Genomic DNA, 15,959 nt, shown 5'->3' on the forward strand with positions numbered 1-15,959 from the left:
AAGTTTATGTACTTCATAGTTGCCTAGATTACAACTAAGTGCCCAAAATACTTTACTGAGCCTCTGCTGTAAGCCCTCAATGCAAGATCTACTCTTTTGAAACTATTCCTGTCGAACATTTGCTTTCATGATGATAGCTAACTACTATCGTCCTTTGTACTCTCCTCTGTCCCTGCTTTCCTTTGATCCCAAAACACACACACAGAAGAAGTCTGAAAGGTGCTATTTTGGGGTTTTTTTTTCTCTGGCTAGTACAGCTGAACATACATGTTAGGCTGTGAATATTGCTTTGAGCTTCTCAATGACAGCATGCTAAGAAGTTCCAACTGTGAATAAAATGATGGGTGTAGAGTTTTGCCCAGCTACCCAAAATTCTCAGTTCCTCTTTGGGTGTCCTGCTTTCTCGGTCAGGGTGTGGGAATGGAGAGAACAGATTTTTGGCATAAATGAGAGTCACATTGTGCACCTGTAGGCGTGGCAAAAGGCAACAAAGAAGGTATTTCCCTTGTACTGCCTCTCCCCATACAGCAACTGTAAACTTGGCTTGAGATTCTCCCGGAAGAAAAAGAGTGTGATGCTTTATTTTCAGGAATTGTCAGTGCATGGCAAAAACCAGTATTGTAGTCCAAATCTCTCACCAAAGACAAAAATATAAGAGATCCTCTGCCTTTCTTCTCCCTTACCCAGTCCCAGAAAGAATAGATACATTGTACTAACCATATTCAGAAACCTACTAGCAAAAATAAGCGGTTTTGGTCTGTTGCTGAGTGGATAGCGATAGCAGTATCTCATGAAAGTAGTTAGAGGCTTCAGATGACAGCTTCCCACTGCCACTCTGATGGCTGCTGTGCACAACCTCATCTTCTAGCTTAGTGGGTTTTAAAGTTTCAGGAGGTTATTGGGTGAGATTCAAAAGAGTCTGCGCGCTGGCACTAGACAACCACAAGGTGTTGTGTACACATCAACTTCAATTTTCAAAGCAGGGTCAGGTATTTCACTGGGACTGCTCCCAGTCTAGTCTAGAAACACCCAATAATCTTTTTCACGACACCTTTTTTTGAGATTCGCTTCTTGTTCCAGCTCCCAATTTGGAAAAATCCCCCACAACACGCACACACACTCTCACACTCAGAAAAGACCTGTATTTTTGCTTTCAGTCATGTTGCCCTCTTGAGGCCAACCTACAGACAAGTAACAACTTGCCAACAAGTAAAAGAGTAACCAATTTCAATAGGAACTCTCAGCTTTGTTGGCAAGTGTGCACTTTCAAAGAATAAACATCAGAACTTTAGTTTCCACTAGTAAAATACTATTTATCTAGGAGCTTTGGCCTCAACCCTGAAAGGTCAGGCATATACAAGCACAGCGGTCCCTTTGGGGCTTTACATATAACAACCAACAAACACTGCAAGGCCTGTGAGATATGGACTGTTAAAAACTATCTTTCCTTTTTTGTGTACAGCCTAGCCTCGGGATGATCAAAGGTTCAAACGCAACTGTGAGATAATCGAGAATGATGACCAATAAGGTGTCAAAGGTATCTTGTTCAATAGCGCACAGAAAAGGCAATGGCTCTTGGTTTTGTTCCCAAGGGGTTTTATAGTTTTATATAACCACTGCAGCACCCTGGCCATTCCTTAGTACTACACAGAAGACACTTAAAAGATAACCAACAGTACTGATATCACTGTAAGAATTTGCAATGGCAAAATTAACTCATTTGGCTGTGGGCAAATCAGGAAAGATCCGCTTCCTTCGTGGAAGTTAGTTACAGACATCACACAACCGAAAGAGCAAACCAAATATTTTGGAGGCATACTTCCTGTCAAATTCTTTGTAGGCTGTTTGTAACCATTTCAGAGATGGTTTATTCAGACTCTTCAGGCCATAGTGAAAGTAGACAACCGTATAATCATTCTCTACATACTGGTCCAGAGTATACTTTAAGTACCTGAGGAGAAAGATAACATTTTAGTTTTAAGACAGTTTACTGGATGAGATTTTTAAAGCAGTAACTGAGAAAGAAAATGTGCTATTTTTGCACAGAATGCTAGTGACTGCAAATTTATGTTTGCTTCAATGTATTTATCTAACAAGTTCATCTTGCTCTAGTGGCAATGTTGCCAATAATTCCACATCACTGCAAAGCCTGAAATTTGAAAGAACATATTTAGCTACAAAAACTATGGTGCTCATGAATCATTAAAAGATGAAGACAATGTGGGACTGAGTTTTCCAAGAAATTTTTTAGAAGATGCATTTTAACTGATAGTGACTCTTATTTTGCTTTCTTCTTGTCTTTGTAAATTCCTTCCTTTTAGCCAAGCAAACAATGTCATTTTGACTTTTCAAAATAACAAACAATAAATCTTGGGTTTTCCTCTCGATTTAAAACTTCCTAAATTCTTGAAAAATCCATTAGTCCTAATTACTGCCAATTACAGTTACTGTAAACTGTTTTCTTGAATATACTTGCCTTTCCCTTGTTTGCATTGTGGGGACTGTGTTCATAGATCATTTCCCTTAAAACTAATTTAAAGAACTACACTACTTATCCCATCTTGAAATAATGCTGCATGTTTTATAAGCAGATTTCTGTGTGTTCGTTCTTTTATGGTATAGTTTAAGATGCTTTTCTCTTCCCTTTCTCATACAATTGAGAACACTGTATGGCCTATTACACAGCTCAATGATTCAAATAAAGCAATGATGGAGGAGTATAATCTGGCCTCATGTCTTGCTGTGTCAGATTTCAACTTTCTCATGTCATTCTCAATGCTATCTTATTATTCTGCGACAGAGCCTCAGCTATTGCTCTTAATTGTATGTAAGCAATTTTCATTCAATAAAATAGATAGTTCCATGTGCCATTTATTAGACTGTGGCCATCTGCAAGTATCAAGGCCACTTTGACTATCCACCTTTGCATGCAAAAGCCCGTAACTTCACTCTTACACTGTACTCCCACAGTCTCATTTATCTACTTATTCTCTCAGCATACTGTAAATCTTAGACTGTGAATAGCCTTGGACAAGGACTGCCACTGCAATTAATATAACGCTGTTTTGATCCCCAACTTAAGTATTAATGGTATTTTAATAGAAGAAGTAGTAGTAACAGTCATTCAAGACTTTTTAAAAAAAGTTTGAAATTAAAATATATCTAAACAGATATTCTTACGTACAGAGTGCCACATGTTTTATTTTACAGCATGTAAATTCCTTGGCACATTGCATCCAGAAAGCCTGTACTTCTAAAAAAAATTGGGAGAGTTTTGCTGGCATAAAATACCCAGTCTTTTTGTACAGCCTTGGAACAGTTAATTGACTGTAACAGAACTGCAGGGACATTACAAAAGCTTTACCGAATCCATTCTTTAAGTGATTTAATCACAAAATACCTACCAATCTGTAGCTTTTCCTCAGAATTCAACATCTAACTACTCAAAAGCAGATCACTCGATATTTATATTGCTAGCTTCACATTCAGACACCTGCCCTCAATTCTCTCTTAGCAGACTTCCAAAGTGGATTTGACGTGGACTCAGAAACATGGATGATGTGTACTCAGAAAACATGTAAGTGTTCAAGTCAGAAGAGTCTAAGGGCTGGAAACCCTGGTTTCATCAAGGCAGCTCCTCACAGATCTGAGGAAGGGTTCTTCGATCTGGTAGCAAACTTGTCACACTCCTTTCTTTGGCATCTCCTATTAGTCATTGCAAGCAGCTCCTCTAGGTGAGGAGCTGACTGGTGTGGCTCTTCCTCCTAGGTGCTAATACTCCCTCTGTGCTACACAGGAAGCTTTGGCTTAAGGCTGTGGAAATACCCTAGCTGTGAAGAGGATAAAAATGAAGCAAGATGGTCTCAAACACATTTCATGAGTAACCTGTCTTTTAATCCCTTTTTGTTTCTGAAAAGTTGAGATAACAGCACTTCTGTCCTTTCCAATGATGGTGGGTACTCATGGTTGAAAGGTGCTCAAACGTTCTGGCAATGGAGGCTGTACAAGAGCTCCAAATAGGTTTAAAATGCTTAAGAAGGAGAGGACTCTCATGGCAGAAGAGATCTCCTTGTAGTGACAAACTACAGGGCAGAAACATGTCCTGGTACCTTCCTGCAGCAAGTTAATAAAGAAGAATGTTGTGCTTTTACATATTCACAACCTCTTCTAACACAAAAAGCCAAACATTACAAAGTGAGACACATATAAAAATGTTAAGCATAACATACTGTACATAATGCAGATCTTTTTATAAAAGAAGAAAACCACTAAGATGTAAGTAACTAAATAATGCTCTTGCTGAGTGATTTAGGAGATGAAGTACAACAAATTAAGGCAAACACTGCTATTCACATGAACATATGTATGGAGCACTAAAATACTAAAATTTCTCTTTCATTGGTCCTCATCATAAATTCAATTTTTTTAAATACAGTCAGAATTCATTAATAAAATCAAGACGACAAGTTTCTTTCAGTACACAGTGAATTGCTGCTTCTAGTCAAGATTACAGGTGAAGCAACTCTTGCAGTTTTGTCCATATCTCATTCACTTAATATTAACACTAGTCGGTCTTGCATCCTTTTTTCATTTCACTCCTTGTCTTACTCCTGCTTCTCCTCTCTGAAAGCTCATTCACCTGGAAACAAGCTAATAGCAGTTCACATATAAAAATGTAAAGTAGTCCACGCAGGAGATTGAGAGAAACTTACTCCAGCAATCTGGTGTGATTGAGCTGATGGGAGGGGGGCATACGGCAGCAACTGAAGGTAATCACCTTCCTTCCAGAATTGTCATCACCTAGTGAACAAAACAGTTAGTAAAGACAACGCTCATTTACTTATGCAATGGGACTTCAGTGGTCTGAAGAAATGGCTTGTATCTTATGATATTTGGGGTTACCTCTATTTCCCATTGTTACTCAAAACATACTGTGAAACTTCACTGTCAAATCACGTTGCCTACAGAAAGCAATTTGGCCACTGCTGCATTGAAATGAAGCAGCTGCTGGGCAAATGATGAAGCTAAGCTGAGAAAGTCATATTCAAAGGTGGTTGGTGGTACTCAGCTCCTGACAGAGAACTCTTAAGTCCGCCTGTAGCATTCAGTCGTGGTAGAGAACAGGTCTGCTTTACCTAGTAGGCTTGGAAGTGACCTGTTTTCAAATTCTTCATGCTTTATATCTGGAATTTATCAGAATACCACTCTGCTGACAAGCACTTTGGCAATTTGCTTTGTCACACATCCAAGTCAGATTTTTTTAACCAACTTAGGCTTTCTTACCCACTTTTTTCCAGAAGCACTGCTACATTCAGATCGCATTTAAAACACAACAAGCAAGGCATACAAGTATGCTTTTCTAACATGAAGATCCCTAAATGTCCATCCCTTAGCTCCTCTGACAAAGCATATATTGCTGCATTTAAGTTCCTTTAGTCTGACTCATGACAGCTTCACTCACACTGTCTGTACAGACAAGGTTGGTGTTCACGCCGTGCCCATCCCACACCTAAGTTCCTCTATCTGGAAAGCCAGGCGCAGAGGTTGAGTCATGCTCATACTGAAGGTAACTCAGCACTGAAGACTGTGACGTGTTAAGATTTTAACATATATCTACATGAAAGATACCATTCCTTTTAAAGCAATACAGAATCATCCCAGAAAATGTTTAGACTGAATTCATATTTGAGACATTCTTGGTCTAATTTCAAGGTTCAAAATGATAATATTTAATACTTGCTTCTATTGCCACTAAAACATCAAAGTTTGGCTTTGATATAAGCAGAATTACAATAAAGTTAAGAATTGGTGGGGTTTTAGATATTCTTTATAATTCTGTTGTTCCCCTTTCACCCCTAATTAAGTAAGTAGCTGTAATGAATAAACAAAAAAAAGAAGTAAAATGGGGGAAGTTAAACCTGTAACAGAGTCAATTAATGAATAAATAAAATCATATGAGCATTTCTGTGAAAACTGGGTAGAACAGCTTCAGACCACTTCTTAAGCTGTTCTAGTTTGTATTACTGAAGTTGGTTCAAGTTACTTGATCTGAACAAACAGAATACCTCCCAGCTTTACAAACACACATTTTCTGTGAAAACCCACCACTGATAGTAATATGCTTTCCTTCATTCAACTCAGGAAGAGGTGGCTGTCCTCACCTGATGGATTCCACACTAAGAAAAAAACCCTGTATTAGCTTTGTCCAGTTCCTACCTAGTTGTGCTCAATAGTACTTACAAAGGTCATGATGGACAGCATCTATTTAAACCCATTCCATTACAGGTGCAGGAGGAGAAAAGGGAGGAAAGAGGCGAGATTAACATTTAATGACTTTTCACGTGTGAACGTGGACTGAGAGACATCTTCTGCATTATCAATTCCAAGCCTGTGTTATCACCAGGAACTGTACCACATAATCCTTCCATTGATTTGTTGAGCTCTATCTTAAAATAGTTAGGTTTTTCTGTTTCTTGCTCCTCCTGCTCACTGCTTTGACAACTAGCAACCTGCTTTCTCAATTCCAGTCTAAAAGTCACAGCAAGTCTGTCCCAATTTATGTGACAATGACATCACTCAGCTGAAGCAGCGTTTCTCCTTCAGTGCTATTTACCATCCCAAAGGACTCTGTGGACAATAATCGTATCCCCTCCCAGCCTGTATTTTACTGCTTGTAAACAAGTTAGATCATCTATCTCTTCCCCAACCTATCTATTCTCTACCCTGTTCCAATCTGAATGCATCTTTCCTAAACATGGGTGATAAAAGTTAGATAACAAATTGCAGATGAACATCACATATAGGACTTAAAAAGGTTTCCTAGTAATATCAACATCATTGTATTTACTGAAAACCAAGATGAACTATTAATTTAGTTTGACAGCTATAGCTGGATTATCTCTGATGGCCACCCCACTCTTATTTCACAGAAGATCGCTTCTCTTTTTTTATTTATGCAGCCAAAGAACCTGTTGCTATTTGCTTTAACATCCTTTGAAGATCTAACTCAGCTTGACTTTTGGCAGTTACCACTTTAGTCCTGTAGTTTTGACTTCCAAAACACAGCTCTTTCTGCTGGCTTGTTCTTTCTTCCTGTTCCTTTTTGGCTGACTGCTTATTTTTATTATATTTCTCAAAGGTGTTTTTTCATCCCACAAGGCCTGGTGCCTCTTCCCACATTAAAAATAAATTCTGACTTGTGTGTTAAATAAGGTGCTTGAGCACCACTAAAGAAAGAATATGCACACCACCACAATGATATGCACTCAAGTATGTCTGCATATTGTTCTTTAACAGACCACAACTTTATTTCCTGAAGTTATTTTTAAGTGTCTTATTTGATATTCTCAGAGTACTTATATAAGCATTACGTGACATGCATTAATATGAATGATGCACTAAAATTAAATTAAAACATTAATAAAAGATCGTTCTCTAAATCATGACTTGTTTGTGAAAAAATTGCTGTTACAATGCACTGTAGAATATTTTATTTGTTAGAGACAATCATTTTTATGAGCAAAATAAATCTAAGAAAGGTTTCCAGTTAAATTACTAAATGAGTCACTAATTGTCACTGGTGGTCACATTTGACTGCTTGAATTAAAAGTCAGGAAAATAACCAGCTTTATAAAAGACTGCAGATACACTTAGAACATACACAAACATAATTGCCTGGTTTCAATAATGGGAAAACTGAGGCAGAGAAACTTTCTCAAAATTACCAGCAGAGCAGAGCACCTCATTCTCCCACCCCACAGTGCCACAGAGGCAACAAGAGCAAACCAGAAAAGGCGACTGAGAACCTCAACTCCATTAAAAACTAAATAAAGCAGTGCCAGCTTCCCATTGGTGATGACAGCTAATGAAAGGAAAAAGGCTGTTCTTTCTCCATAGGCATCAATAATGTTTTGAACAACATCAAATTTTAACATGACATATGAAGTGCTGATCAAAACAGAAGCAGGCTTTCCTTGCCCTCCACCAGAAGGGCTGTGACTGAACACCCTGGGAAATGCCCATCATCATTTGCTTCCCAGTCCAACAGTTTGAATCCCACGACCTTGAGGATTTAATTTTTACCCAAGCATGTGAAAGTGCAGTTTGAAGGGTAAGGTGAGGAACGGCAGTTATCTTCACATTTAAAGGAGAGCGTAACTGGATTTTAAATCAGCATAGAGTATATTTTTATCCCGCAAAACCTGTATTTTCCTACTATTTGGACTTAAGACAGAACTGAAAGATGTCTCAGTTTCTACAGAGGACAAAGCAAAAAAAAAGTGCAATATCAGCTTTGCTCCTTCATGTTTTGCTTCCAGGTCAAAAATGTAGTTTTATATTAACCTACTTTGTTTCATAGGCTAATGTCACCAAACACTTTCAGATGAAAGCTGATAACCTGTTCTACCCTCCCTGGAAAATGTGCTCCTCCCCTTATCTTTCTGGACTGGTTCTGAGCTCCAGATATTCAGGAGGCATTCCCAAACACTGAGTGCCTTAACTGCTTGGGTACTCACACTCCTCCAGCTACCTACCTATGCCTTTTTAAAAGTCACTAGCACAGATTCTGCCCTTGTGCACAAAAAGGTCCGATAGCCTTCTCTCGCCCATGGGTAGGAGGCTCCTGCCTTTGAACCAGGCACTTGCTATCACGCAGACGTATTACTGGGCAGCCTCAGGATTATCAGCTGTGCTGGCTGCAGAGCCACCCCTGGGAGCGCAGCACGGCAATGCCAGCCTCCTCCTCTGTCCTCGGTGAGTAAAGAGGGATGTGTAGAGCACGCTGTCCCGAATGACATTTATGCACATTAAAATACAAGCTGGCTGCTGGGGTTTCATTTGTCTGGATTTCCCTGAAACAGCCACGAATCATACATCGCTTTTGATATCAGACTCTGCAGTAGGGAAAAAAAGTTACAGTAAGACACGGGAAGAGCAAGTGGGAAAGCGGATTGTTCTACTTTTTAATTAAGAATTTGGATAGCACAGCACTTCCTAACTGCTTCTTGCAAATGAAAAGTTTTTTTTCTAATGATATAGCTCATTCCAACTTGCAAATGAGATCTTTTGGATGCTGTAGTTTTAGCACGACTGTTTAAGAGCTTTTGTTCTGATGATACCAAACATTACTATTTTATAAGTGAAAAGTGAAATATCATTTTACTTCACTGAAGCTTGTCATTATCACTTTACAGCAAAGCAAGATCCTCAAGTCAACAGAAGCTTTGCCATTGGTTTCAATGGGAGTAGAAGCAGGGTCAAAATCCAGGGGACTTGCCACACCAATGAAAACACTTGCTCACATATTTGTTTCATTAATAGAATTTATGCTAGAGAAAATGAGCCTAAACTTCAATTACATTATGTTAAATGGCAAGACAAACTGTGCTTTCAAGCCTCCTTCTACACTCCACAACTCAGGAAAATACAGGGGTCTCAAAAAAGCCATTATGAAACTTCCGTGTTTTGCCTAGGCTGAGTAATGGACAGTAAATACATCCACAACTAATCCACTATGGATCTCTGCCCATCCATAATGGCAAACTTTGTCAGTTAAGAAATACACAGCCAAGATAACACAGCTGACTCTCAACATTAGCAGAAGAAGCTTATACTTTTAGCTGTAGAGATTTGAGTCCTCTTTCTCCTGGCATTGATCACCTCAGCCGATCATATGAAAATATATTACAACAGATATTAGCCAGCTTAAAGATGAAGTATTAAAATACCCATTGGAGTGTTCATCCTTTGGGATAGAGACCAGATCCACCAAGGAAATGCAAAGAATGCCACCAACTCTAAATTCTAGGAGTCACCTTGTTTTGATTTCACAAAGTTCCCTTTTTGCATTCATTCCTCTAGATTCTACTCACATCCACTTGTTTATTTAGAAACCAACTTTCTGTGAGAGGATTGCACCTGCACTGCACCTGGCTAATTCCGGAAAGTGCTAAAAGTGCAATTAAAATCAATTACATGCTCAGGTGTTTTTCTAAATAGGAATGACTATAAGTGAAAGTTCAGGAGATTTCCTACATCAGTGACCTTATTCATTTCCCTCAGAAAGCAAAGACTGCCCATCACAGATTCCTCCATGATCAATTTTTCTTTTAAATTTTGTCTAAGAAAAATACTTTGCCATAGCACTTTTTTTTTTGGATCAGCTGAAAGCAAAGGGACAGCTTGCTTTTTGATATAATTAATTATTTACATCTCATCTGTGCTCCTCTTAAAGTATGTAAAATAAGTTGAAATAAGGGTGAGTTAAAGCCAATACTGAAGCTAACCTCTCTAATGTCAGTACAGTTCTATCTGACTGACTCTCTGGACTAGAACAATGCTCTAGTCTTAAAAGGAGCACTGAAAATCAAAACTGCTTTCAGTGATGCAAAACTAAGTATTTTGATGTTTCACAGAAAGCATAAAAGAAAATTTAAGGAAAGCAAAGAAACAGCAGAATAGTCAAACAGAAAGGGAATATAATTTACATTTACTTGGTAAAGGGGAAATAGTGCTAGGCTTTTCTTTTTAATAAGCTATATTTGGGTATAGAATGACTTATGGTATATTGTCAGGATACCCAAACCTAACATTGAGTACACATTCACATTTGAATTTGGCACTTTGAGACATCATTTATTTTAGCAAGCCTGTTGCTCTACTAAGTGATGTTTAAAGCAGACCTGTTATATTTTCTCAGATTCAACAAGAAAGCATGTCCATATATTTTTATACCATTAACTCAGCTGTGTCTTCAAAAAAGACACTATAACTTACAGTGTGATGTTCAAAGCAAGGAATGTGGTAAATAAGGATTTATTTCCTTTCACATTCTGAGAAGAAAATAGTTGGAGAAAGAAGCAAGAGGAAAACTGGTGCAGAATCTGGAAAATCCAAGTTCAATTCCTGCCTAAAGGATTTGAACCCGTGTTTCTATCACTCAGGAAAGTTTCCTCTTCACTAGAGCAGGAAATACTTTTCATTGATGTCAACCTTTATTTTGGAGCTCCTCTCATAGCAATTGAGAGAAAAACATGACACCCAGATGGTTAGCACATGCTTTGTAATGTGCAAAGCCCACATGACCATCTGCTTGTGCTGCAAATAGGTTACGAACCAGAGCCCTCAGCTTCCTTCTTGAAAAGCGCCAAAGTCTTACGTCTCTTCAGTTGATTTCTTGTTTTCCCCAAAAGGGTAGTCATGAAATAACATCAGAGATACTGATTTCAGGAACACCCCATGGAAATAAAAAATAAACAAAGTAAATCTTTTAAGAAAAAAAAAAAAATCTTTAAACCCAGTTCTTTCCTGTGGGCCTGCAATTTACAGACCACAGATCTGCCCCTGAAGGTATTGCAAGAAGTAGAAAAGCTGTCACTGAGATGGACTGAAAATTATCAGGACTTGTGTCTTAGGCTTATTAGGTAATTCGCTACAGTTTCTCCTTACATGTTACAAAAACTAAATTACAACTTTACCTTTCACAGTCTGATCTACATAATACTATTCTAATCAGTTTCTAATGCACTGGTTCAATGTCAGAAAGGGGCATGAAATCAACTGGATCTTGAAGAAAAATATGGACAGTCTCTACAAAGACCCAGGCTGGGTACCTGAAATCTTTAAATATAACTAGAAAAGCAATAACAGGCTAAGAAGGGAAATACAGATTTAAAACAATGATGGACTTTGATTCCATTAAAAAGTTTTGTCTAACACATAAAAGGATTAATGAACTAATGGCAATTAATTAAAGGCAATTAATGAAAACACAAGCATCAGAAATGGAGTCCTACTAAATGAGCACATACTCAAAAAAAAGGTACTGCAAAAAGTGGTCAGCGATCATATTATGGAAGCAAACTATAAAAAATAAGGAAGCTTGATGCCTCATATATGCTTATATGTTCCTTTTTCCACAAATAAAAATAATCTTGAGTTTCTTTTGAGGCAACAGATTGACATTTCTCCTTCAAAATAGAAATAAAAAGACCCAGCACTGGAGCACTGTTGCATTAACATATGCTTAGGGCAGTCAGTTACACGCTGGTATTTGTGACATAACCAGTCTGTAATTAATAAACAATTATTAAAGCTTACATCTTTTAAAAAATGTCCTCTATTCTTAATTAATTGTATTTTCACACTGTATGAATACAGCTCAAAAAATCTTCTTTGCATATAGTCAAAGCTATTGTTATGTAAAGCAGGTATAAGTCATTTTAATTTGTCAGAAGCAAGAAGGAATTTTAGATTTTTTTTTTTAAATTAACTGTTGAAACTAGATCATTGTAAGAGATGGATAAATTACTGCAAATATTTTCAGCTAAATTCTTTCTTTTTCTTCAATCACTTGAAACAATACATCTCATTGTCTTTCAATAACAGACTTAAAACTGAAGGAATTGCTTTTAGAATTGCTTTAATACAGCCATTCCAAACACTGAAAATATAATTTGTTTTATTCAAAGATATTAAAACCATTACAAACTAGGTACCGATCATTTAAAAATTATTTGTTTCAAAGGGGACTGGCCTCTTCCAAGATGGGAAGGAGATCTGAAGAGCTCATCCTTTCCTCACTTGAATCTAAACCCAGAAAACATTCAAACCTGACTCCATGCCAGTTAACACTGGAGGTGAAGCATGTCTTTGGATCATATTTCACCTTCCCCGTGCTCTGCATTCATATGCACACCTCCGCGTTCTTCTCTTACGTCCAACCATCAGAGCTGCTTTAGAGGGTGCAGACTGCCATCTGAAGCACGGCTCCTGGCTTGTGCTTTGCATTTAAATTGTCCAGTAGACTTGCAAAACTCCATCATATATTTCTGACTGAAATGGCAGCTAAAGTCACTCCTTTCTGAGCTCAAACAATGGCTAGAGGACTTTCTTCCCCTACAAAAGAGCGCAGTATTAAGGTGTGGTGGGTTGACCCTGGGTGGACTCCAGGTGCCCCCCAAAGCTGCTCTATCACTGCCCTCCTCAGCAGGACAGAGGAGAGAAAATACAACAAAAAGCTCGTGGGTCGAGATAAGGACAGAGAGAGATCACTGAACAATTACTGTCACAGGCAAAACAGACTTGACTTGGGTAAAATTAATTTAATTTACTACCAATTCAATCAGAGTAAGGTAATGAGAAATAAAACCAAATCTTAAAACACTTTCCTCCCACTCCTCCCTTCTTCCTGGGCTCAACTTCACTCCCAATTTTCTCTACCTAGTCCCCGCAGCGGCACAGGGGGATGGGGAATGGGGGTTGGGGTCAGTTCATCACACCTTGTCTCTGCCGCTCCTCCCTTTTCAGGGGGAGGACTCCTCACTCTTCCTCTGCTCCAGCGTGGGGTACCTCCCACTGGAGACAGTCCTCCACAAACTTCTCCAACATGGGTCCCTTCCACGGGCTGCAGTCCTTCAGGCACAGACTGCTCCAGCATGGGTCCCCCATGGGGTCACAAGTCCTGCCAGAAAACCTGCTCCGTGGGCTCCTCTCTCCATCAGGCCACAGGTCCTGCCAGGAGCCTGCTCCAGCGCAGGCTTCCCACAGGGTCACAGCCTCCTTCGGGCACCCACCTGCTCCACCGTGGGGTCCTCCCCAGGGTGCAGGTGGAGATATGCTCCACCATGGACCTCCATGGGCTGCAGGGGGACAGCCTGCCTCACCATGGTCTTCATCACCATGGGCTGCAGGGGAATCTCTGCTCTGACACCTGGAACATCTCCTCCCTCTCCTTCTTCACTGACCTGGGGGTCTGCAGGGTTGTTTCTCTCACATGTTCTCACTCCTCTGTCCAGCTGCAGTTTCTGTGCCGCAGTAACTTTTTTTCCCCCTTCTTAAATCTGTTATCCCAGAGGCACTACCACCATCACTGATGGGCTCAGCCTTGGCCAGCGGCAGGTCCATCTTGGAGCTGGCTAGCATTGGTTCTATCGAACATAGGGGAAGCTTCTAGCAGCTTCTCACAGAAGCCACCCCTGTAACCCTCCCACTACCAAAACCTTGCCACACAAACCCAACATATAAGGACAAAATCATCAGAGATAATCCAACATTTAAGCCAAGATTCATCTTGTGAATACCTCCATTTGCTCCGGTGAATTTAAACCAGGAGTATACCTAGTGTTTGGACTTTATTCCAAGCAAACACTGATACGGAGCAAGTTCCAAGATGAACCTATGGAAGCTACAGGTAGGTTCCTTTAAAAAAAAAAAACCTGTTGCTTTCACTCTACTATACTGAGGCACATTCCCATTCTCTAACACAGGAATAAGGCATATGCATAAGATGAAGCCAGGCAGGACAGCTCAGGAAAGGGCAGGCTGGTTATCATTCTGTCCCCACCACATGTTCTCTGTTTCACGAGCAATAAAAGCATGAATTTTTTAAAAGGAGATGTTCCAGTATATTTCATCTTCTCATTCCAAAAATTTCCCCTTTTTGGAGTTCCCCCACCATTTAACTCTTCCAAGTCAAACAACAGAGTCCTTCTGAGACTAAGAAAGTTACAGTTTTTGTTTGCCTTGGTAGTAAGTAAACTTTTTTTTTTTTTTTTTTTTTAAATCAGTAGGGAACGTCTTATTGGTAAGTCAATAAGAACTTACTAAGATTGCCAACTTGTTCCTTTTTCCTCCAGCCTGGAGGGATGGAGAAGAGGAGCTTTGTCTAAGCACAGACTTGGGGGTTTCAGCTCATCACCTGGCAGCTCTGCACATAGCTGCAAAAATAACGATGGTTCCTCCATGGAAAATAAACACACAAGGACCCTTTAGAATTAACACCAGCTAAAACAGACAAATACCATGTTCTTAGGACTTCCAGGGCAGCTCTGAGTGAACAAAGAACAAGGAGCAGCAACAAACATTTACTAAATAGTTGTTAATAATTAAAGTTGTAGCAGTAAATACATGGCCCATCATAATTTCACGCTGAATATACCAGCAGGACAAAACCTCTTGAAGATCTTTTTTAGGGCATTATCATGTAGCACTGCCTAATACAGCAGATGGAAGAAAATCTTAGGTGGACAGTTATAGTGACCCTGGTGTATCCAGTGTGTATGTTAACACATCTATTTCACACTTTGTCAGTTTGATTTCAATGGTTTCATTAATAACGTTTATATCTTGGTATTTCCCCCATCCCAAAACTGGTGCTTAAGTGAGAAACATCCTAGTGGGTTAGCAGGCAGTAGCTTTTGAATCACAAGAATGTGAATCTGTTATTCCCTTCAGTCTTATGTTTGGGGGTTAGTTTCAAAGAAGTTAAAAGGTAGTTATTATCCTGTGTATAACTAGCTTCAAGAAGAGAAGTTACTATGGGTAAAATTCTCCTCCCACTATAAGTCAGAAGTGAAATTACCACAGATTTCACTGCCCTAGTCAATCATAGCTTACTAAAGGACTGGTTTTACTGAAGTTGATATTCACCTGGATGACATCCTGTTTATGGCTCAAATTCAGGAAGGTACCTATGTATAACCTGAGTTCATAATTTTCCTGAAAAATCATAATCTAGGCTCACTAAAGCATGAGGTACAAAAAGTGTGCACAATATTACACAATCTTAGACTTCAGTAGGATGAGTAGTGTTAAATACCACTATTTGTTTCTTATTGTATACATTTCTTTAGTTTAGGATTGTGATTATTAATGCTATTTTAACAAACACATTGATGCCAAAAATAAGCCAAAAGGAAAAAAATATGCAATGCATATTTTGAAGAGCTGCTTTTATATCATAAATATGCTTGAAGGTAGGAAGGTTCTACAGAGGCATTTGGACAGGCTGGATCAATGGGCCAAGGCCAACTGTATGAGGTTCAGCAAGGCTCAGTGCTGGGTCCTGCACTTGGGACACAACAATCCCACGCAACGCTACAGGCTTGGGGAAGAGTGGCTGGAAAGCTGCTCGGCGGAAAAGGACCTGGGGGTGTTGGTCAACAGCCAGCTGAATATGA

At 39.2% G+C, this 15,959-nt stretch overlaps 1 protein-coding gene across 1 annotated transcript in view; it reads right to left on the reverse strand.

Annotated features, from left to right (window-relative positions):
• Positions 1-15,959, reverse strand: part of ARHGAP8 (Rho GTPase activating protein 8) — an 86,340-nt gene that overhangs the window by 40,742 nt on the left and 29,639 nt on the right. The window contains exons 4-5 of the mRNA XM_069806935.1: positions 4,713-4,800; positions 1,820-1,951 (exon numbers count right to left, since the gene is read on the reverse strand). Of these exons, the coding sequence (XP_069663036.1) occupies positions 1,820-1,951; positions 4,713-4,800 (220 nt within the window). The remainder of the gene's footprint in view (positions 1-1,819; positions 1,952-4,712; positions 4,801-15,959) is intronic.

This window comes from Haliaeetus albicilla, chromosome 19 (assembly GCF_947461875.1).
Source record: "Haliaeetus albicilla chromosome 19, bHalAlb1.1, whole genome shotgun sequence".
Taxonomy (NCBI): Eukaryota; Metazoa; Chordata; class Aves; order Accipitriformes; family Accipitridae; genus Haliaeetus; species Haliaeetus albicilla.